Source organism: Dermacentor albipictus, chromosome 1, assembly GCF_038994185.2.
Source record: "Dermacentor albipictus isolate Rhodes 1998 colony chromosome 1, USDA_Dalb.pri_finalv2, whole genome shotgun sequence".
Taxonomy (NCBI): domain Eukaryota; kingdom Metazoa; phylum Arthropoda; class Arachnida; order Ixodida; family Ixodidae; genus Dermacentor; species Dermacentor albipictus.
This window is the reverse complement of record NC_091821.1, coordinates 243,997,977-244,020,438: the sequence shown is the minus strand read 5'-3', so window position 1 is coordinate 244,020,438 and position 22,462 is coordinate 243,997,977. Positions and strand designations below refer to the sequence as shown.

Genomic DNA, 22,462 nt, shown 5'->3' with positions numbered 1-22,462 from the left:
AAAATGACAACACGTCTCTTCGGGCTCTCAGGCCCCACCAGCTCGGCGCATGTCGGTGTCTCGTGCTGCAACAATTCGTGCAACGCTTCGCATTACATAGACGTCAACTACAGTTGAGTCTGCCAAATTTTTGGGGTTGTATGTTTATCCGATTAGTACGTTTTTTTCTCGTGCTTTTTCAAAAGATATGAATGCGGTTCTACTGTACTGTGTTTGTCACACACCATGCTTGGTGTCCTTTAGGCGAAGAGCACATGCACACACAGCTGCGTGCAATATTATGAGTGGTGATGGCCAAAGGCTTGCTAGACCTGAACCCATGGTGGTCAGAATTTCGTGAGTATACAAGTAACCACAAGCCTTAGTCAAATATTACACTTCCACATAGAGCAGAGAAAGTACAATGCCGCTCAAAAACTGTTCATTGGTAGAGCCCCCATCACTTTCGCATTGCCCATTGATGTCAAGCTGTAACACATGGCTTCTGGCTGGACTTCATCAAATGCCACAGGCAAGCAGAATGGTTGAGAAGGGAGACACCGAAATAAAACCAGATTGTCCTAGAAAGTGAATCAAGTGAGCAGCGCAAGCTGCATCCTAAATACTGATCTTAGCCAATTTTTGTATGCAAAATATTTAAAAAAAAAGTTAAAGCATGTCATGACGAGCATGGACAAAGCACTGCCCATGCTCGCGAGAAGACACAGGCTACAACTTGGTATCGATAAATGGAAAGGAAGTGAATATGGCAAAGGGATTTTGGAACTTTGTAATGTCATTGCTGCAGACAGTTTTAGGGAAATTTGTGCTAGGGAATCTTCACAAGGTGGTGCTCTTCACTCCCAAGGCACATTAAACTTTCTGAAGGAAATGTTGCTGCAGTCTTTTGGATGTCAATTTGTACCCCAAAGGCGAGACAAAATTTATGTACTTTTCTTTCTTGCGAAGCCGCATCCTTGTTTCATCCAGCTGTCTTTGCACCTTGTCTACTCTTTCATCACTGTCCCGTGTCAGTACCTCCAGTTTCTTCTCTGCCATGTCCTTACGAACACACATTTCGCTGCATTCTTCACTCTGCAATACACAATAGCCACCCAAACATCAGCCACATTATACAGAAACAAAAGCTATTAAATCTGAAAAAAATGTTATGTACAGGTCTTTTAGGCTCAATTATGCATAACACTCACACTTCCTTTCTGAAATTTTTTGTTTACTTCCTGTAGCATCGAATTTCAAGCCAAGTTCCAACACTTATCATTACTGCTTGTAAACCTGCTTGTAAACCAACAATCTCACAATGAATGCTTAAGTGTAGGCAGAATTATGTCTATGAGGTGTTGAATGAACAGCATGTCCAAGTGTATAAGGACCTCAGGTGTATTGTTCTTAAACTTTGGAGACTCTTATGACTGCATTTCGCACATGTTTACTTTTTCAAAAGTGAGCATTTGATAACACAAGTTTTCTGGTTGAAAACAACAAAGTGAGAAGAACTGAATTAGCACCACAAATAGGTTTAATAGGTTGCTCATCTTACAGAACCAACCCAGCTTCTTCAGAGGTGACACTGTAGAACCACAGCTGTGCTTTTGTTTTTCTTTCATGCTCCTGTCGACTGTTTGAACATGATGGAATCTTGGAAGGCCTTGCACATATACTGCACATTCTTCATGATGGGCCGAAGCAATAAATTTCAGTCTGAATATTTAAGCAAAATGTTTTTTCAAAATTATTCATACATAAGGTGCACCCTACTTTTCTAAGCACGCTTTGTCATTTAAAGCCATATGGAATGTGCTGAACTATGTATTCACATGGCATTCATGCACAACATGGAAATGTATCAGGCTTCTCTTCAATCTATTTGTTGCTTTTACAGTTATAGTCTCATATATGAAAGCCTGTTAACTTAAGTGTTGGCGTCAAGAAATTCGTATCGAGGAGGCACATGGCTTATGCTCTTCAAGTAATTTACGCTGCTTTCCATAAGAGTGCATACCAACATATGGTGCCTTGAGCATATATAGATCAACAGCACAGATACTTTTTGCATTTTGTAAATACATTCCTACATCTATGCAGTAAGCTTTTGTCACTCCTGTGCTGCGTGAAGTTGTGCATACACTATGAAATGTAACATTCTGCTCAAAGTTTCATGTGAGAACCTTGGTAGTTTTGTCACTGTGCTACCTCGCATGTCATGTGAGGTCTGAACTCCCATACAAGGGCGTTCCCTTTGAAAGGTGTGCTCCTGTGAGCCAGACTCCAGCTGCTCCAGTGCCACAGCTAAGTGCCATGGATAAAAATGAGGTAACAAATGAAACTAAAATAAAGGCTCCAAGGTTGTCTCATAAGGCAGTACTCTTTTCTCATTTTCAAAGGTAGACATTAATTTACTTTTTACTCATGTATGGGCTACACTAATAAAATTCGGACCAAATTAAAGAAACAATATGGCCCTTACATGAGGTAATACAGTACTTTCAGCAGAGTTCCTGCTGTACAGCTGATATTTATAATCCAATGGTTGTGCAAAATCTCTAAAGCCAGCGACCTTGGGAAATTCCTATTCTCAAGATGTTCTCCAGCCCGGCTTGAACTCGAATCTTACTCCCATACTGAAAGACTGCCAGCCCACCCAAATGTCTAAGGCACAATTTAAAAAGTTCCTAGCTCACACAGCAGAGCATTATGCATAAGAGGAACCTAGAGAAAATTCCAACACAGATCTGTATTAGTCTAAATTTTTATATTTGATGAGTACAATATCTATCAATCTCACAAGAGTCTATATTAGTTTAGTACAACTTTATTAGTTTCTTGTCAGTCCGTATTACTACATGTACGTAATTTAATTAGCAGGACACCAGTTTTGAAGTTATACTTGTATTTGTGCATATAAAGTGTGATAGCACTTGCTGACAGACTAATAGAAACGCATATTAGGTTCACCATCAATGTAATGGAGCTATTAGATAAAGTGTCCCGGCCTAGTAAGTTGGTAGTAGCAGACTAAGGGCACACATATTTGCATTGGAATTTGTACTGGAATTGAAGCTATAAATGCCAACAGGTTTTGATAGGGCTCAAGGTGCCATTTGATCCCAATAGGAAGTGGCTGGGTGATTGATGCTGTGAAACAATGAAACAAAATGGTTATAATATGAGTCCATAAATAAGACCTTTGTAGTTTGCAGCAGCATTTAGCTTTTTTGTTAAGCTGAAAATCTGCCCTAAATCTTTGCCTATTTATCTTGAAACACCTGCATCGCATGGTAATCCAAAATTTGCTAGAATATATAGACCTATACCACAGCGCTACATCATGAAGGTGCGGCGGTGCTGTCGCTGACAGCGACTTTCGCACAGCAGGCACTCCGCCACGAAGCTGCCGCGCCTACCTTGTAGGCACTGTGTTTTGCAGGTGCGTGTGCGTCCTTATTCTACTGGTTTACAACAATGAAAACGCAGTATCCAGACAAGCCGTGTTGCATCAAAAGATGCAAGAGGCTCAAGTTCTCATATGTTTCCTGTTGATGAAAACTGCTGCAAGCAATGAGCCACCATACTAAAAGGCAAAAGTTGGATTCTGATACCAGCTCATTGATTATGCACCAAACATTTCATAATAGTTCGTTTGTGTGGCATGCTTAGCCAACAACGGTGCTTAAGATCGTTAATAATGTGTCATTACAACTTCCTAACGCATTTGTGGGAAAGCTAGATTAAGATTACCCTTGAATGCAGGTTGAGCAAGCAGATGCACCTCAAAACACATCACATTAGCAGTATAGATAGCCTAGCACACGTTCACATACGCAGGCAGCATGGTCGTAGCTGCGTCAATTGCAGTGTGGATGTCATAAACGTGCCTAAACATGTTTCCGCGCACAAAATAAAATGTACAGCGTTGGTCATTCCCACAAGCACAAATGAAAGCGCGAATTCGGCAATGCTTTACCTGTAGGAGCAGGAGCTTGCAGTATGATCTAGCGTCCAACTTGTCCGAACAACCACCCAAGCCATTTCTAAAAAGTTTTGACAAAATGCGGCCCCGCACTTCGCCGGTCCCATCACCCAGCAGTGGCGATTGCTTCTATCACTGTTCACGGCGACATACCAACCAGCTAGTTTGTTTTTTACATAAAATATTTCTTAATAGGACAAAACTATGTCGAATGTGTGGATTTTATGTAAAGCAGCGCCCAGTACTAAACCACTGGCATGATCGCGAGCAACAATCTGACGGCATTTTGTCTCGCGGACAGAAAGCAAACACCGACTATCTCAGCAAGGCGGCTCAGAAGGCTTGCAAGTAGTATGTTTCATTTGCTATATGCCCTGACAATACTGAGAGAACAAATTTATTTAAGCCCACATTAATCATGTTGTCAAAAATAAAAGCACTAAGACGATCAGCTGCCAGATCACAAGTGCCCTTTGCCACAATTCCACAATTGCGGCAGTCAGCAAAATAGGCCTACTGTCTCATTTGGCCATAACAGGATGGGGGCGAAATGCAAAACATGCATTGAGTGCTAATTAAAGAACCACCCCAGGTATTCAAAATTAATCTGCAGTCGCCCATTACTGCATGCCAAATTGTTTACACATCTTTTAAAAAAGACCCTGATATTATTTTTTTTTTTGCACATACAGTATCTATTATTACTGCCAAAAAAATGTCCACCCAGAATTTGTAGACAATCGTGCAGGTGGGCACTTGTTAAATCAGGTAACTTAAATGCTGATGCAGTGATTCACAGGCTGGTTGCCTTCTAGGTTTGGGATTGTATTTTCCTAAAGCTTGCTCAATGTATAATGTGGGGGTCAATGTGTAGAAAAGGAAAGATCCATGCCATGAAAACTGGTTCAAAACATAGACTAGTTAAGCACTAGTTGCCCATTGCTCATTATCCTTGGTCTTCTTCGCCAAAGTCACTATTTGAACAAGCACATGGCACTGGTATGCATCACAGACGCCACCATCGTATCAAACCTACCACACGCCATCCATGTAACATGTGAAAAATGGTGCGCAACAACAACGCATGCTGATGACATGGTGTATGATCATAGACATGTAGGTCAAGAGCTTGATGTGCCATTACATGCTAGAAATATTGAGGTGGACACTGGCAGTGCCGTTTCATCACTTCCAAATTAAAAAAAAATATATATAGGAGCTGCACATGTACTATGTCAAGAAATGATGTTCAAGATTACTTTGAAAAGCACAAGTGGCCACTTATCCAAACATGAGAAGCTTGCTCGGAATGTTACTCTATCATAGTACATCTTTGTATAGCCATAAACCTTACCACTTTCCTGCTTTGAGCACTCGTTTGGACAATTCATAAAGAAGCACTAAAGACTCCACGGCTGATTACATCATAAATTTGATTCAAGAGAACTTATATAAAACTTTTTAAGTAATCACAATTAAGCTGGCATGTTCTTAAAATAACACATACCACACCAAACATGGTGCTTTTCTTCAGGTTAGGCAAGCAAATAAAAGGAAGTATTTGATGCAGCGTGCAGTAATGCGTGTACCTTGATCTTGAGCGCCTTTTTGAGGGCAATGATGTCATTTTCACGAGCTTCCAGGCTGGCACGCACTGCTTCAAGGTCGCGTGCTTGTTGACGAGCTGCCTGAGCTCTCAGTTGGATAGGTGCTGTAGGCTTGGGCTGGGGTTCCTGTGGCTGTACTGCATCAGCCATGCCCTCCAGGGTGCTCACAGCTGCTGCCAGTGCTTCACGCAGGCAATCAGGCCCCTGCAAAAAACCCAAACAGCTCTAACAAATGGTAATTGAAAAGAGCAACATGAAAACAGTAATATCGCCATGGGAGTTCAGCATGGTGTGCCTATACGATGCCACTGCAATTCAGGGAACTTCCCCAGCTCTTGCCTCCCATCTGGACAGGCTGGTTGCAAAGCACCGTCACTCAGCTGCCACAGATTGTCCCCCCCCCAGACTGGTGAGGCGGGGAATTCATAAAGTAGGCTGCCCTGCAAACCTCATCCTCTCAGTGGCTGTGGCGATGCATAAGGATTAGGTGGGTCTGTTTGGTGAGTTGCGGTGTCGAGATGGAAGGGGTGCCGGAAATGAGGGTTGAGGGTGCTGCAATGGGCCTTGGCCCCACACAGTGGGTGTAACCCTGTGCATGCCTACAGAGACAATGGAAAAGGGCTTCTGGTTGCGAGAAAGGCAGCTCGCCTATGCACACCGTCCTCTCATTTCATGTGCTTCTGTATCCACTATTACGAAGCCCTTTTAATGCATTAGCAGTAGGGTTGCCAAAGTAAAAAAAAAAATTATATGTGGGAAGTGGGTCACATAGTGGTGGTAGATGGAGGTAACATAGTAGAAGTATATATATAGTGCAACTGAGTGTGGTCTACTCTCGACCACCATAAGTTGCACGCTTCGCTTCTCAAAGAGGTAGGATGTGTATCGAGTGAGCTCATGAACAACACTTTGCAATGTGGTAAATGCAGTTTAAATCATGGATCCTGGACCTAAAAGAGGTGTGACGTAATGCCTAACAAATTTATCTCACATTTACCACTAAATCGCCACTGAACTATTAAATTTCTTATGGCAGAAGGCTCCCTGCATAGAAACCGTTCTGCAATAAAAAGGGAAAGAAAACATTTCACAAAGAACATTTTTTTTCTACTGTTCCCAGTAACATGTGCCCTTGAGGCCAGGCAATGCCACACAGAAATTGTTCAAAAGAGTAGTTAAGTAGAGCAAAGGAATTAAAGGGACACTAAAGTGAAAAGTGATTTCTTCTGCATCAGTAAATCACCGTTCTACAACACCAAAAACACCACTCTTACAACGATAAGACGTTTCGTAAGCCAGAAAAAGCACAAGAACGAAATACGGGTGGCGACGCCTACGTAAGTTCCCGCACCTGGGGGCTGTGACGTCATGGATTCTGATGGCATCTTCTAGGGCCTACTAATTATATATAGCGGTACAGATTGACTACATTGTGTTCTAAAGGAAGCAAATATTAAACACGCCAAGTTTCGGGAACCTTTATTCAGCCAACGCGGCTCAAATGCGAAAACAAACTTTGGAATCCCTGACGTCACGCTGACGTACCGGCGCTGGCGTTTCGGCGCGAAATTCAAATACTGATACTTGTACCTTCATTTTCTCATCTAATATTCAAACTATTTTCTTGAAATGACTGCCTGCACGGTTCTCAAACAATGCTTTATTAGTCTAAACTGATTTATTGTTTCCCTTTAGTGTCCCTTTAAACATGGAAATATGCAAATCTGCCAAATGGCATTTTATGACAGGTGCAGCAATGGCTTTTTTTTTTTTAATTACCTGGTCCTCCTTGCCATAGACACGGTCAGTGGCCTCATGGGCTAATTCCTTCATCTTGTCCAGAGGTAACTGGAGTTCATTCTCAATGCGGGATGAAACTGCACGCTGCAAGGCACATGCCGCTTGCACCACCTGGCCCAAGCTGCGCACCTCTGCCTCCAGCTGCTCCCGTGCCTCTGCTCCCAGTGTGATGGGGCTCTCATCATGAGGCATCCGCCGACGAACCTTGCGCACCGCTGTGACCAACCCACCCACCCAATAAATAATCACTGAGCAGACTGCGTACAGCAACTAAAACCAACAACACCGCCATGCAATGGAGACTAGTCCATAAAACACTACATTGATCTTCTAGATACAAAAATATGAAGCATTAACACCACCCGATGCTAAAAAATCTATTCTAGGATGCAAATATTGCTCTCTACTTTGCATTATACAAAACTTTAGACAAAATGCCACATAAAAAGAAAAAGGTTGTAATTAAGGGGGATAATAAGCTTTTAGATGAAGTCAACCATAATTCAGTTGAGTACTCCAATTGTTTTGCAAGCTTTGGTTATAAGCAGTTACTTACATAGCCAACAAGGTGTGCCACAGGTGGCTCAAGCACACTTATAGATAATATTTTATCTAACTACATATCATGTTACTCTGGCATAATTCAACTTGACATTACAGATCACTATACCGTTTTTCTGTCACCTGTCGCTTGCCTCTAAAAAACTTGAGCAATTTTACCAAAAATCCTTATTTAAGAAACTTTCATCTGTAGAATCGAGTGCCTTCTTCAATTGGTTGCTAGCAAAATGAGAAACAAATGCAGGACAAGCTGCTGGGCTTCTCATAGGCAATAAGGCAATGTGTTCATGATGCTACCACTAGATGCCACAATAAGTACTCCATGCACCATAATCCTTGGCTTACAGACAGTTTATTAAAGGGCCCGCACAATAAAAGAGAACATGTTTTAAAAAAAACTAAGCTTTATCCACTTAACTTCGTTCTGCAATGTCGGTATTCTTGTTAAAAGAATATGCTATAGAAGAAGCTAAAAGAAGGTACTATTAATATAAAATTAATGAAGCCAGAAGTAACACTAAACAACAATGTAAGCTTATCAACTCGATTTTGAATAAAAACTCCGGGGATTTGCAAATCATCGATCTGTCAAGCTCCACTGCTACTCACTGGCATCCGCAAAGATCGCAGACAAGTTTAACTTCTTTTCCACTAATAATAATACACTTTGCAAGATTGCCTCAGTGGCTACCGCAATCATTTTCCCTTAATCTGACCAGTCCAAGTGAGGTATACACTGTCGTACAACTAAAACTATCAAGTGCAGGTCTCGATAAACCCTGTCAATTCATCTAAAGTATGTGTCAAATTTCATCACTGACCCTTTTTCCAATGTAATTAACCTCATATTTAAGAATGGAATATTTCCATCAGAGTTAATGACAGCAGAAATCGTCTCCACATTTAAAAGCAGCATAGGTAGGACTTTGATTTCCAATCGTCGCCCTAATGCAATTTTATCTGTGTATACCAAATCATAATTATGCATAAAAAAAATTCTACCTACTTAACAAAATTTGGCATTCTTTTTGCCAAAGTTTGGTTTTTGCGCAGGCAACTCTACTAACCTCATTATTCTCTTTCACGGACAGAATAAAACGTTTTATTGATGCAAATCAATAAAATATTTTATTGACTTGCATTATGCTTTATATTATTTTAAAACGGAAAATTGGGAAGGTGGTTAAAACCTATGAATCTGGTCCCAGAAACACACATCTTAATTATCAACCCCTATCCCTTACAAGTAGTTGCTGTAAATTGTTCGAGCATGTAGTTTTCCAGAATCTGGCTAGCTTTCTAGAATCTAACTCATATTTTACTAACGTACAGCATGGTTTTCGAAAATCATATTCCTCCGAAACACAACTAGTATCTTTCACTCATCACCTGCACCTGCTTCACCTGCATCATCTGCATCATCGCATCCTGGATCGCTCATCCTGCGCTGACAGTGTCTTCTTGGATTTTAATAAAGCATTTCATAAAGTATGCCATAAACTACCACTTTTTAAACTAAGGTTGTGAATATCGACCCTAACCTTCTAAAATGGATAGAGAATTTCCTCACTAACCACTTACAATTCGTTACTGCTAACAGTCATAACTCTCCGCTCACTGAAGTTTCATATGCTTGCGATGATCATCAAAAATCATAATAAAATGCATATTCTCTTCACAGCGAGATGCCCTTTTCTTCAATAAAACTTGGTGCTGGGGCTAGTTGGTGATGCATTCTTTAAAACTGAAGGTAGCGCTAAAAAGGACGGACACACGATGAAAAAGACGACACGACGACGAGGAAACGCTACTGACAACTGGTTTATTTTTCGAAAAAGTTCTATATTTAAGAGAATCACAACACATGCGCACAACTGAACTTTGCGCAGGCAACTCTACTAACCTCATTATTCTCTTTCGCGGACAGAATAAAACATTTTATTGATGCAAGTCAATAAAATATGTGTGCGCATGTGTTGTGATTCTCTTAAATATAGAACTTTTTCGAAAAATAAACCAGTTGTCAGTAGCGTTTTCTCGTCATTGTATCGTCTTTTTCATCGTGTGTCCGTCCTTTTTAGCGCTACCTTCAGTTTTAAAGAGCCCTTTTCTTGTTTGACTTACAATTTGCTGACCTTCAGAATTTTACGGTTTGGCACAGAATCGAGGCTGGCCTAGATTCCAGCAAATATGATAATCAAGAGTAATTTTCCACAGCACAAACCCACAATATGGTGCAAAAAAAGAAAGGAAGAGGCCCAGAAGTGCTGTCATACCTTGCAGCAAATCAGAGGCTGAGGCAAGCGCAGCATCAAGCAAAGCAGCCAGGTCACCACCTTGCGCACCAAGAACATGGCGCACAAAGCCCAAGGCACACTTCACAGCCTCACAAGATAGTACCAGGCACCGCAAATTTTGGGTGAGCAAGTGCCGTTCATCCTGTCGCTCGTTGGATAGGTGTACAGCATACAAACTTTGAAAATAGGACAGCGCCCGCTCCAGGTTCCCCAGGGACACATTCTCATCCAGCTGCAGAAAGAACGAGTGTGCCTTTAGGCATAATGAGCAGCACTGTCTGCGAGGGGGAGGCTGGTGTTGCAACATTTATAGTGAGACACCAATACCATGCAAGATCCCTGCATTACATTTTAAAGGTGCCCTTGACAATTGTTCTTATTTTCTGCCATGCTGGCTTAGACCTATTCAGTAGACATCATGGATTGCAGTCTGTAGCAGAAGAATTACATATCACAAGTGTAATACCCCTGTCAGGCGGAAAAGAGCTGAGGTGAGTGCACTTCTCCTTAGCAAGTTTTGCTTTCATGACTGGGTGCAACATGGCAAATAAGGCGTCGTTCGGAATTGTTGGCAGTGGCTGTTGGCAAAACTACAACATTATTGTTGTTGGCAAAACTAGTAGAAAATTATTTCTCTATGTACAATAACCAACTCTTGAGTAAAAGTTCTCTTGCTCCACAAAGAGAAATTACCTTTCCTGAAACTATAAATCTTCAAAAGTTAAAGGGCCCCTGAAATGGTCCGGACAAATTTTGTAGGCGTGTGAAGTACAGCTAAAGTTAATCATTCACACCACAATTTATGTGAAACGTCTCATATTAAGAGAGCTACGGACGATTACAAGTTACCCTCCTCCATAGTCATACATTTTCTCCTCAATTCGTTCCCCGAGTGATCGGGGCTAAGCTCCGCCTTCACTGGCCCTGCGTCATGATGGCACGTCGTGTCGTCAACTTCCGTTTCTCTAAGAGCACGCGTGCGCAAAGCCTCACCAAACTCTCCGCCAGCTACTTGGCAGTCGACTCCAAGCAAGAGCTATCGAAGCAGCGTGCATTGTGAGCATTCTGTTGCAGCGCCGAAAGTGTCTGGTATTCCGGTAACCACAGGCGAGCTGGGCGTTTCGACGGAACGGTGGAGGCATAAACTCAAGCTGATGAAGGAACTTTAGCGTAGACATACGTGAGCAGCCTGATCAATCTGCACGGTCCAGCCAGTAGACCAACAGCAAAGGATAAATTTCGTTTCTGCAACTGTGTGTGGTTGAGCTCTGTGTCACCAGGTGCTGCACCGTGCAGACCATTCACATTTGCGCTTCTGCTCATCCAGTGAAACGGCACGGTCAAATGGCCAGGCCCTGTCCCCTTGCGCTTGCATTTATCCAAATATCGGACTCGCAAAATGCTATGGCATTAGTAATCCTCTGGTGTAAAGTGACGGCCGCAAACGTGCAAATCTTGGCGTCGATCGGATAGCGGCAGTCTGATGTGTTGCAGCCAGTCCGCTCGTCTGCTGCCTTGCAGAGGGACACGATGTCGCAGCTTGACATATTGCCAGTCGCTACGTTTGCAGCCCACAACGCAACAAAGTTGAATCATGGTGTTCGCGAAAAGACTGAGACCGACTCTGACCGCGGAGCTCTCGTCAAAATGGAGCACATTGTAACACAAGCAGACAACGCTTGCTGTGTACCGGAAGTGCTTAAGTGTAGTGAGAAATTGTTCTTGTGTATTCTCTTTGTTACCTTTTTTTATAGAAACAAATTAACTTCGAAAAATTATTGATGATGTGCCCTGGGCAGCCAATCGGATAGCTCGTCCTACTAACGTCATTGGGGCAAATGACATGAAATGGGTAGGAGCGGCTTAAAATTCAGCCGAGCAATGTGCTGCTATCGGCAACGATGCACATTTTTAAAACCCTATAATAAATTACACACTTTATGCAGAGCACCTAGATGCGTCAATTATCAGAAGGACCTACTTTAATGACTCGGTATGCTTGTATAAAGTCGTCAAAATCGTTTCAGGATAAGGAAAGAAAAAAAAAAACACAATGAAAATATTAGTTCATAGAGTGCATATTAAGCTTAACCAGAAGAAGTACTAATTTTTAATGACTAAATCTAATTCATATTTAACATTAAGTGCACAAGAACAGCAAATCTGCCTATGTTTAGAGGAATGAAGGCTAGGGCTGTGTAAATAGTAATTTCTTTAGACCAAATCAAATATTAATCAAATAGTGCTGGAAGCAAACCAAATCAAATGGAGAATACCTTTCAAATAATAAACACACTTGTTCACCATCAATATAAAACAAGGCTTACATCCTAATATTTCAAACATTGACAAGTTTCTGTCATCATTATGCACATTATGAAGCCTGATTTACTAAAAGAAGAAATTGAACACTAGGAAAAAATAAGCAATTTGTTGGTATAGTAAGGACTCTTTGGAGTATACACTATCTGATGAAGTTTAAGAATGCAGTCTTGTGGGCTGTTAGCATCTGCGCATTTGTTGACAAAATGGAAATGTATATCCTATCTGTATCAATGACAGATTCATTGGCAATGGTTGCGGCAGACAGCGTTTTGTTATATCTACGAGGGTCATACTGAAAGTAATGAGTAAAAGCATTTCACAAATGATTACGCTGCATTACGGAAAGCAAAGCTTTGCCGATTTATTTTCAGCACTTCTGTTCGTTTTCCAACATACCATCCATTTCTCGGCATACATTTTTCCCGCCAAGTGGAAAGCTTGGAAATACTTTCATATAGAACTCCATTTCAGCCTTGCAGAAACAGTGATGTACCGCTGCACCAATCACTTTGAATGTCACATATTGCTGGCCTCGTATTAACGTGACAGCGTTAAGCGCCCCATGTCGCAGCAAATCTGGCATTGGCGTCAGACGTCATTTCGGCAAAAATCATTTTGAACCATGCAGGCCCTACATGTAGCGCAAGGAAGTTACTGAACTAATTGAATTTCTCAAGTTAAAATACGTCAGAAAAATCATGAAGTACGACTTACACACAACCTACAGACACGATAGCGTCAGATTGTAATTTGAATATATCAAAAAACATAATTCTGTTACACGGAAACATAAAAAACATGAACCCCTTTTCCAGCCTTCCTACCATTTTTTACTGTAGAACGGCCATGATCTTCGCCGGCGCGCAAATCTCAGAGGCCATCAACTTATGCGCCCGGTTCCTTACAACATCTTCAGCTGGTGCTCGCCTCCACCGCATTGCGGTGCACACAAGAAGCCACATTTCCACCAGAAAGCTCGCCTTCGTGCATAGTGTTCGCCATCAGCGATTCCCAGTAAACATTACTCTTGCATAGGCTGCAGTCGCCGGGAAGCGTGAGAAGCAGTCAGCGATCTTTGAATGCTATCGCACTCCACTCTTAAAGGCAAAGCTTAAGCGTCCTCCAAACTTTTTGGCCGCACCTGTGATGAGTGCTGATCATGAGTGATGATCATGAATGATTTTTCTTTTTCAGGAGCGCGCAAATATTCAAAACTTTGAAATAACGAATTGAATAGTGTCCTATTTGATTTGCACTTCAAATCAAATAGTCACTATTCATACATGCGAATATTTTTCAAATACTTTTTGAATATTTCAAAATAGTAAGTGTGCCCTAATAAGCATAAGATTGCAGCAAAAGTCGGGTAAATTTTCATCCCCGCGGGCATAGTACAGACAAAAAAACATGAAAACTTGCGTAGTAGAGTAGGCTATGTCACTTAGGTAGCCATACTTTACAGGCTGTACAGCGATCATTTGAACTCTTGCACTATGCACTATGCACTTTGCACTATGCATGCGAAGAAACTACTTGTTTGCTCCTAATGCTCCATTTGTGTTTTTAATAAACTATGGCTCATAATGTACCTACTATGTAATGACAGAAACTTGCCAACATTAAGAATACTGGGATGTGAACAATGTCTTACATCAATTAACAACTGTGATAATGGCAGTTAATTATTCAAAAAGCATTCAATATTCGAATCAATTTGCTCTGCTTCTGGAACTATTTGATTGATATTCGTTTCAGTCTGAAAAATCCCTATTTGCACACCCCTACTCTTTCCTTTTTTATTTTTTTGCAGGTCATCTATTGCACAATGAGCAATGAAGCTTCTGCAACGTTTCAACTTATCGTGCAGCACTTATTTTCCAGAAATATTTTATTTTAATCATCTCCTGAGCTGCATGTGCCTTAGTTCAAGCGTTCTCACTGTTTCGTCTATTATTACTTGCCTGTCTTCCTTGATGAGTGTATTAAAGATCTACTTATTGGCTTCAGTAGCGGCTGTCTGAGGCCGACCACTCCGAAACTGATCTTCAATGCTTGTCTGGCCATTTTCGAAATGCCTCACCCATCTTCACACACTGCTCGAGCTCATTCACACATTTCCATACACAAGATGAATGAAATGACACATCATGTGCTGCCAAGCTATTTAGAGTACTGGTGGCTACATTATGTAACCTGTTGATGCCAAAAGGCCATCCATGATTGCCAAAAGGATGATATCACGTAATATCCAATGCCCATTTTTGTCCAGTTTCAGACTTGCACACAAAACGGACAGGAACCGACAGAGTAGACAACACAAAAGGCTAACTGCAACTAGTTTAGTGCCATGCAAAGTGCTTGTATGTATACAATTCAACACATAAGCACGCACATAAAAAACAACAAAGCCAAGGTGATATGTGAAGCTCTTCCTAAATAACGATGAAAGATATTGTGCTAATCAAAGCCCCATCTCACATTTAAAGAAAAATAAAAAAATGGCTGTGGCTTAGGTAAGGTTAAGCCCAGGATGCGAAGCATACTAGCCTTTATTTTAGTTGTTGAACCACTGTTTAGCCTGGTGAACTGCTGTTGCTTGGCTATATTTGGTTCGGCTAGACGACGAAACAACTCATGCGTTACTCTGCTTCGCCTTGGACGCCCCGCATTGGACGCGGTGAGCGTCGAGCAACGCAGCGTTCGGCGCGGCAACGAAATGTGCGCCTGAGCAAGCGACGCACGCCTGAGCCTTAGAAACAGCTCGTTTCTAAGCCAACACCGCATTCACTAGAGGCGCTTTTGTACCGCTTTGAAGCATCGTACTCGTGGCTCAGTGGTAGCGTCTCCGTCTCACACTCCGGAGACCCTGGTTCGATTCCCACCCAGCCCATCTTGCAAGAGTTGAGCCAAAGCCACTTCTCCTCTGTCGTGACGTCACGGTGTCACGTGGTATTCAAGGCGACACCGCCGCGCCTGAGGAGCTGGGTTGAGCTCTCGTAATATGCTTCGCATAAAAATATATAAAAGAACTGCACTAGGAATGTACTTTGACAACCGAGTCCCCACATGAGCTGGTGGCCTTAAAACAACTGTTATTTGGTCACTACGCCTAAGAAAAGGTGCTCCTTATCACTTAACAACACCGAAGGTGTGCTGAACAATTGTTATCTCGCCTGCTTCAACTATTTCTGCACATATGTGCAGGGATGACCACGAGGGAAATAGTTTAAGCAAGCGAGATCTCAAAGCTTAAAGAGAATTGTGTCAGCACACCTTTGGTGTTGTTAAGTGATAAGGAGTGCTTTTTCTTAGGCATTGTGACCCAATAACAGTTGTTTTAAGGCCGCCGGTTCACGTGGTAACTTGGTTGGCAAAGTACATTCATAGTGCAGTTTCTGCTTTTTCTTTTTGTATTATGTGGGGCGTGGCTTTGATTCACAAGAGATCTATGACCGCTATCGAGGAAGGGATTCACATATCACCATGGCTTTGTTGTTTTTTCTCCGCACGCTTATGCATAAAATTGCATACTTACAAGTGCTTTGCGTTGCCTACTCTGTCAGTCCCTGTCAATTTTTTATGTGCTGTGTTCACACAGAAATAAAAAATAGTTGACAGTTCCTTTAAGTACAGCCTTTGAAGTAATGTTGCAGTGAAGTGTATTTAGGTTTAACTTGAAGAGAACAGACACGTACAGCATCCATAAATAGTAGCTTGAATAGACACTGTCGAATACCATATCTCAGCAAAATATGAGTGCTAATGATTGCAGTTTAGTAAGGAAAGTGACTCCCTCAGCAATGCTGTGTGCCCTACTACGTAAATCCTCATGCTTTATGACTACTACAGTTAGGATTAAAGTTATTACATTTTTGCTACAGTTTTAAGTTGCAAATAACAACTATTTGATTGATTATTCAAAATGTTCGTATAACTGCACACACCTAATGAAAACAAAAGAAACACAGAAGAAGTGAGGATGAGTGCCAACAACCAACTGTTGCCTTTGCGTTCCTTCTGGCATCTTTATTCATCTTCACAAAGCCAACAATGTTGGCTTTGTGAACAAGTGAATGTTGCTAAACTTTTTCTTTGTGTTTCTTGCAAACATAACTGGTGCCCCAATCATGACACATGACAAATAATTGCCTTTAGCAGAGCACTTCCAAAAAACGTAGCATTATGTATGCTGGAAGGCCCTGTTGCCCAATACAGTAAACTAACATCCCCCATTTGACTCCTGTTAATTAAATACCGACCGAAGGTCCTGGCCAACACCTGTAGATTACTATGGGCCAAGACTCGTTATTTCAATCCTGAAATTCAACCCTCATAAGTCAATTAAAATGTGACTGGTCAGTGCACATGTGCCTGCCCAAAATGGTGACCGTAGTAGTGACCCCAATGGTTGCAGAATTGGTCTTAGCAGTGGTAGGAAACAGTGAATACATCAGGACATGCTATGTAAATGAATATTAAAGTGAATGCATTGAAGACATGTCAAAAATTTTAATTTTTAGCCTTCCCACAGCAGAGTTTCAAGTGAGAATGGCAGCTCACAATTAATGATTATCATGTTTACTGATTCTAATGTGAAGTTCATTTGGATATGAAACCATAACCAAGTTCACAGTGTCAGCGACAGCTTACTGTAAGAGCCAGCAAGATCACTATTGTCATCACCAGTATGACGATAGTTAGAACTAAGTTTCTGCACAGAATGGCGACAACGTGCTTATTTCATCCTAAAAACTCATACAAAAGAGTTTTTATATGTTAAGCTAGCAGCGAGTGAGCAGCATTAAATCTTTTTGCCAAGTCATAACCTTGTGCTGCATGACTAACTGGCAAAGTGTGGGACATTATCCCATTCGCAATGGTTGTGGAGTCATTCTGACAAATGTGGTATATCAAACACGGTGGACCGCACAAAGAACGACATGTGGCCCATGGCGATAAGAGATGCCTGAGAATGGTGATGATGGACATAACCAAAATTATAACTCTTTAAGACATGCAGCATTTTTTTTTGTACTAAAGTTGAGTACACATTAGATTTGGGTTGCCATTATTTTCTTACTTAAACACGTAAAAACTGGGTACCCATTAAGCTCAGTGGCACATCAAAGTCATGCAAATACTGTGAAAAAAAAAAGCACCTGTGTATTTGGACATTATATTTCTGACAGTTCTTTAAAGTCGAGCTGCCAAATAACTCGATCAATCATTCGCCCTGCATGCCGTGAGGTGTGGCGTTAGCTAACACTCCTAGGTTTAGTTCTCGTAGATAAACATAATTACCCCAGAAAGTGGATAGGAAACTGGTGCCACATTAGCTCAATTGGTAAGAGCATCGCACGCGTAATGCGAAGATGTGGGTCCATGCTCCACCTGCGCCCAGTTGTTTTTTCATTCACTTTTGTTTTCCATTAATTTATCATTTCTTTAATTCACCTAATAAGTACATGTAACTTACCCTGTTCTGTCCTTGGTGTCCTTGTTTCTCGGCTTCTTATGAAACAATCAATTTAGATATCACGAGGGTCGAATTGAAGGAAGTTGACTGCATAAACTAACAACAACAACAACAAAAAAAAGACTTTAAGCACTTCTTACGAGTTCTGAATGCAGAAGCATTAATGTCCAATTGAAGACTGCTGAGCGGTCCTTTTGAGCTTTGCGCTTTGAGTAATGTACCATAAAGGTATGTGCTGCTCATGCCATCAAGCAGCAACAGCCTGCAGTGCCAACACCACATGCCACCGACATCCTGTGACGAGAAACTGAGGGAGCAGCAGTGGCCACCAAAGCCGGCAGGCGTGTGCAGCCTGTCGGCTTTGGTGGCTAAGCCCAGTGGGGGTGAGAGAGAGAGAGAGAGAGACATGATCTTGGATTGTCGCGCAAAGTGACACGGACAAAGACTAGAAGCAGACAGGATGAGCACTATGGACATGGACCATGCGTTGGCTTCCAAGAGCGAGCGAGGGTGATGTGGTGTTGCGGCAATGCCCTCTTGCCTCACGCAACACTTGGTGTGCTAGCGCAGCCCAGAAGGTGTTCTCTTTAGCCCATTCTGCTTCGTCGAGACACACTCGTGATATGGCGTCACAGGCAATGGAAATTTAGGTGCCATTTCACTGCTACAGATGCCACTGGCTTTATCACGAAATGGGCCATTTTATGCTTTCGCATTAACACTGAACACTATTTATGCATTATATGTAATGCCATGTGTAGTCACACAGCCACCAAGCGTCACTGCCCAAGTACTCTGTACAAGTAGTTAAGCAGCAAAGCTGAAATGTGCAGCCCCATTGTTTATCCCTGGGTTAATCCTGACAGTCCGTTAACCCTTTGACGGTCAATGACTTAAATATACGGCGCCGCGAACAAGTCCGAAAATGGTTGATGTTGTATATTTACGGCGCTGTCTGTACGTTTAAAAAGTGTGCCAATTTCCTCTTTTTCTTTTCTATCATGTGCTGCCACTATGTGGGGATACAGGGAATTTTTTTCGCACGCCTCCCTCTCAGTTTTTGTTGCATTGTTTGTTTTAGCGCTTGTTCGCTCCCACATGTCTATATACTACTGCTCGCGCATTGGCGTGAGCGCGGGCAGGCGGCCATTTGGATTTTGTTTCGCGGCCGGTTTCGGCCTTTTGCGCTTGCGAAACTGATGGCTATCTCATTCCTAATCGCTCAAAGGGCAACCGCTTGTCTCTCGCTCATTTAGTGCTCACAGGGGTGCGCATAAGAGGGATGCAGCCGCGCATGCGTTTCTGTTCTTTCTGTTTTTTTTTTAAAGACTCGCGAAAACTAATTGCCTTAGCTGGTTGGCGATAAGATGAAGATTAGTGGAAGCTTGTCACAGGTGTTGCTTTTTTTGATGGGCACACAACCAAACAGTTTTCTTGAGTGTGCGCACCTACGCAGTTCGATTACGCTATGGACGTACGTATTAGTGTAAGAGCAGGAACATTTGAGGCTTGCGAAATATTCTCGTGTGCAGATTTTCAAAGCCTTGAACTATGTGCATAAAAATGCATCAAATTTTTAATTCTGATTAGTTTATTTCCTTTTTTATTGTTGTTATTTATGAATGAAGAGTGCATATATACCAACACAAAATATTTTTTTCTCACTTTACGGTCAGCCTAGAAAAATTACGGTATTTTTTTTTTTTTCGAAATAAGTCCCCAAGGAGAATCGGAATCTGCAACAAAAAAAAAAATCGACCCTGGGCGGTCGCATATGGCGAAAAAAAAATCTACCCTCAAATGGTTAAACGATGGCTTGATAGACTGCTGGATCCTCGGTACGCAGTTGCTGCTTGTGCTCAGCTGTACGAACTTGTTCTTGTGTCCAAGCTGCAGCATCGGCATGGCACAGACGAGTTTGTTCCCGGTTCTGTTCGCAGCGTTGCTGATCGAAAGCTGCCTGCTCTTCAGGAGCACATATGACACGTGGCCTCCCCATTTCTGAGCCAGAAAGAAAATGCTGCGTGCGTGCTCAGCTACGACGGAGAGCAACGACATCACTATTGCCGGAGGCATTCCCCCCCCCCGCTTTTTTTTCCCGTGCATGCGCATGGGGTTGCGCCAAAGGAGTTTTCGGCGTACAGGCGACAGCAAGACGGACGGACGAATCGGCTAGCCATATACAGATTCGTTGTAAAAAGAAATGGAATCGTGATTTTTTTGTAATGAAGTTGCACACTCCTTCAGTATTAGAGCTGCTTGCTCTAAAGGCAAAGGCCTAGCACAATAGTACTATGAGGGACAGCTTACCTCATCCTTGCGAAGAAGCTGCACATACAGGTCCAACAACTTTTCATGGCCCAACATTTCAGGATACAGAGTAGCTGTCTTGGCAAACAGCTCCACACTGCAAGTGTCTAGGGCAGTGGCGTACTGATGCAGAAGGCCCTGCAGCCGTCCCAGAAGGAACCGCACGAAGCACGCATGTGCATACTGCACCGACTCAAGGGGTTGTCCTGGCCCTGGTGCCACACCTGCCCAGCGCTGCTCCAGTTGCTTGGCCAGAATGCCACACTTCGCCCCAAGGCGTGCTACCAGCAGCAACATTAGCACACCTTCATGCTCATGAGCTAGGAAGTTCTCAGAAAGGAAGGCTGTAAGGTAGTCCACATGCCGATTGGCCTGAGCCACTTCAAGCCGCCGCAGCTCTAGGTCAACAGCACGAGCGTGTGCCTTGCCCTGAGCCAGCCGCAGTGCCAGCTCACTTGCTTCCACAGCCACAGGTGTTGGCTCAGATTGAAGCTGTTGTTCCAGGCCCTGGGCTTGTTCCCGAAGTTGGGCCACCAATGCTTGGTACTTGGCCAACGTCTGCTCACAATCAGCTAGGGCCTCATGAGCTGCCTCAACACGCCTGTGGCTGTCAGCCAGGCGTACTTGCGCATGAGAGAGCTCTTCACGCAGCTCAAGCTCAGTCTCACGTGCCTGCTGCAGCAGTTCCTCATTGAGGTCATGCAGCTTCTCCATGTCATCCAGTGCCTCGCGCAGGTCACGCACAGTCTCTTCCAGGTCTAGGTTCTTCTCGGTCAGGTGCTCTACCATCTCCTCTGCGCCCAAAGCCATGTCTAGCTGCTCTTGCAACTCTGTGATAGAGCAGTCTGCTTGTTGGTACCGTTCTTCCTGTTGTTGTTTTATCCGCGATAGCTCTTGCACCTCAGCCCGGCATCGATCCAGTTCCTTCTTGTGCTGCTGCTTCTCATGCTTCAACTGAGTAGTCAGGTCACGTAACCGTACGAGGGCTTCCCGCATCTTTTCATTCTCTTGTGCCAACTGGCGCTCCTTATAACTACTGGGTTCCCCTGTAGACAGCTCAGAAGTAAGAATTTTGTAATCTAGCTCAAGCATCTCATACTTCTCCTTCCAATGGTCCACCTCTTGCTGCAGCTGTTCCAGTTTCTCCTCAGCCATTTCCTTCTCCACTGTGGCCATCTCAATAGATTCCACAAGATCAGACACCTCCTCAGCATGGCGCTCTCGCTCGTCATGAGCTTCCTGAGCCTCACGCCGTGCCTGTGCCAGCTGCTTCTGCAACTCAACCTGGGACTCCGTGATCTTGCTCTTGAATTCAAGTAGCTGCTGAAGCTGCAGTCGTGTGCGCTCATAGTCTCTAAGCTGTGCTTTGCTCTCCTGCCTTTTCTGCATCAGAGTGTCCAGCTTCTCATGCAAGTCTACTATCTGGGCCTTGAGAGCCTGCTTCTCAGCATCCTGCTCCTTCTGTGCAGCCTGTTTGTCTTGGCTGGCCTCTTCCACTACCCAGGTACGAGAAAGGGGTTCTGGCTGGTCAAGTGTTACAACCTCAGCAGCTGGCCCTGGAGTGGTTGTGGCTGCAAAGTAAGTACATTTTTATTAGAAGTACTCCCTACAACTACGCTTTATAGGGCCTTAAAATGTGTGGCATGGCAAACACAGTCCAGGAGACACATTTGTTAACATTAAATCACTTAATTGCAGATTTTTTTCTACCATTTCAATGAAGTAATAAGAATAATAAGTTTACTACGGATTACGGTTCACTGGTTACAAACTGAAGAAGAGAGGCAAAAGGCAGAGCTAAGGCCTGCCTTTCCCATAAAAAAGAATAATTGTGACAAATGGACATTTTGCAAAGATGACACCTGCTGCAATTTCACGTTACAGCTGACTACACCGCAATATACAGCAAGGCAAAATAAATAAACTGTATGCTGAAATTGACATACAAACAAGACCTGAAAGTAAAACATGAACATAGCAAGACAAAAAGGGGGCAAGCCATCTTCATCAATTATTAATGAACATGTTGTGCAAGATGCACAAGAAAAACAGGGGAGGACAGAGTGAACACTACCAACTTTATTTCATGAAACCACAGAAAGTCTTTATATAGGCA

The 22,462-nt window shown here is 42.8% G+C and overlaps 1 protein-coding gene across 4 annotated transcripts in view; it reads right to left on the bottom strand.

Moving 5' to 3' along the window:
• The window catches only part of DCTN1-p150 (dynactin subunit 1), a 50,294-nt gene that overhangs the window by 4,982 nt on the left and 22,850 nt on the right, over positions 1–22,462 (bottom strand). For all 4 annotated transcript variants that reach the window (XM_065439668.1, XM_065439667.1, XM_065439670.2 and 1 more), the window contains exons 3-7: positions 20,347–21,917; positions 10,215–10,467; positions 7,357–7,592; positions 5,560–5,781; positions 932–1,074 (exon numbers count right to left, since the gene is read on the bottom strand). In XM_065439668.1, the coding sequence (XP_065295740.1) occupies positions 932–1,074; positions 5,560–5,781; positions 7,357–7,592; positions 10,215–10,467; positions 20,347–21,917 (2,425 nt within the window). The remainder of the gene's footprint in view (positions 1–931; positions 1,075–5,559; positions 5,782–7,356; positions 7,593–10,214; positions 10,468–20,346; positions 21,918–22,462) is intronic.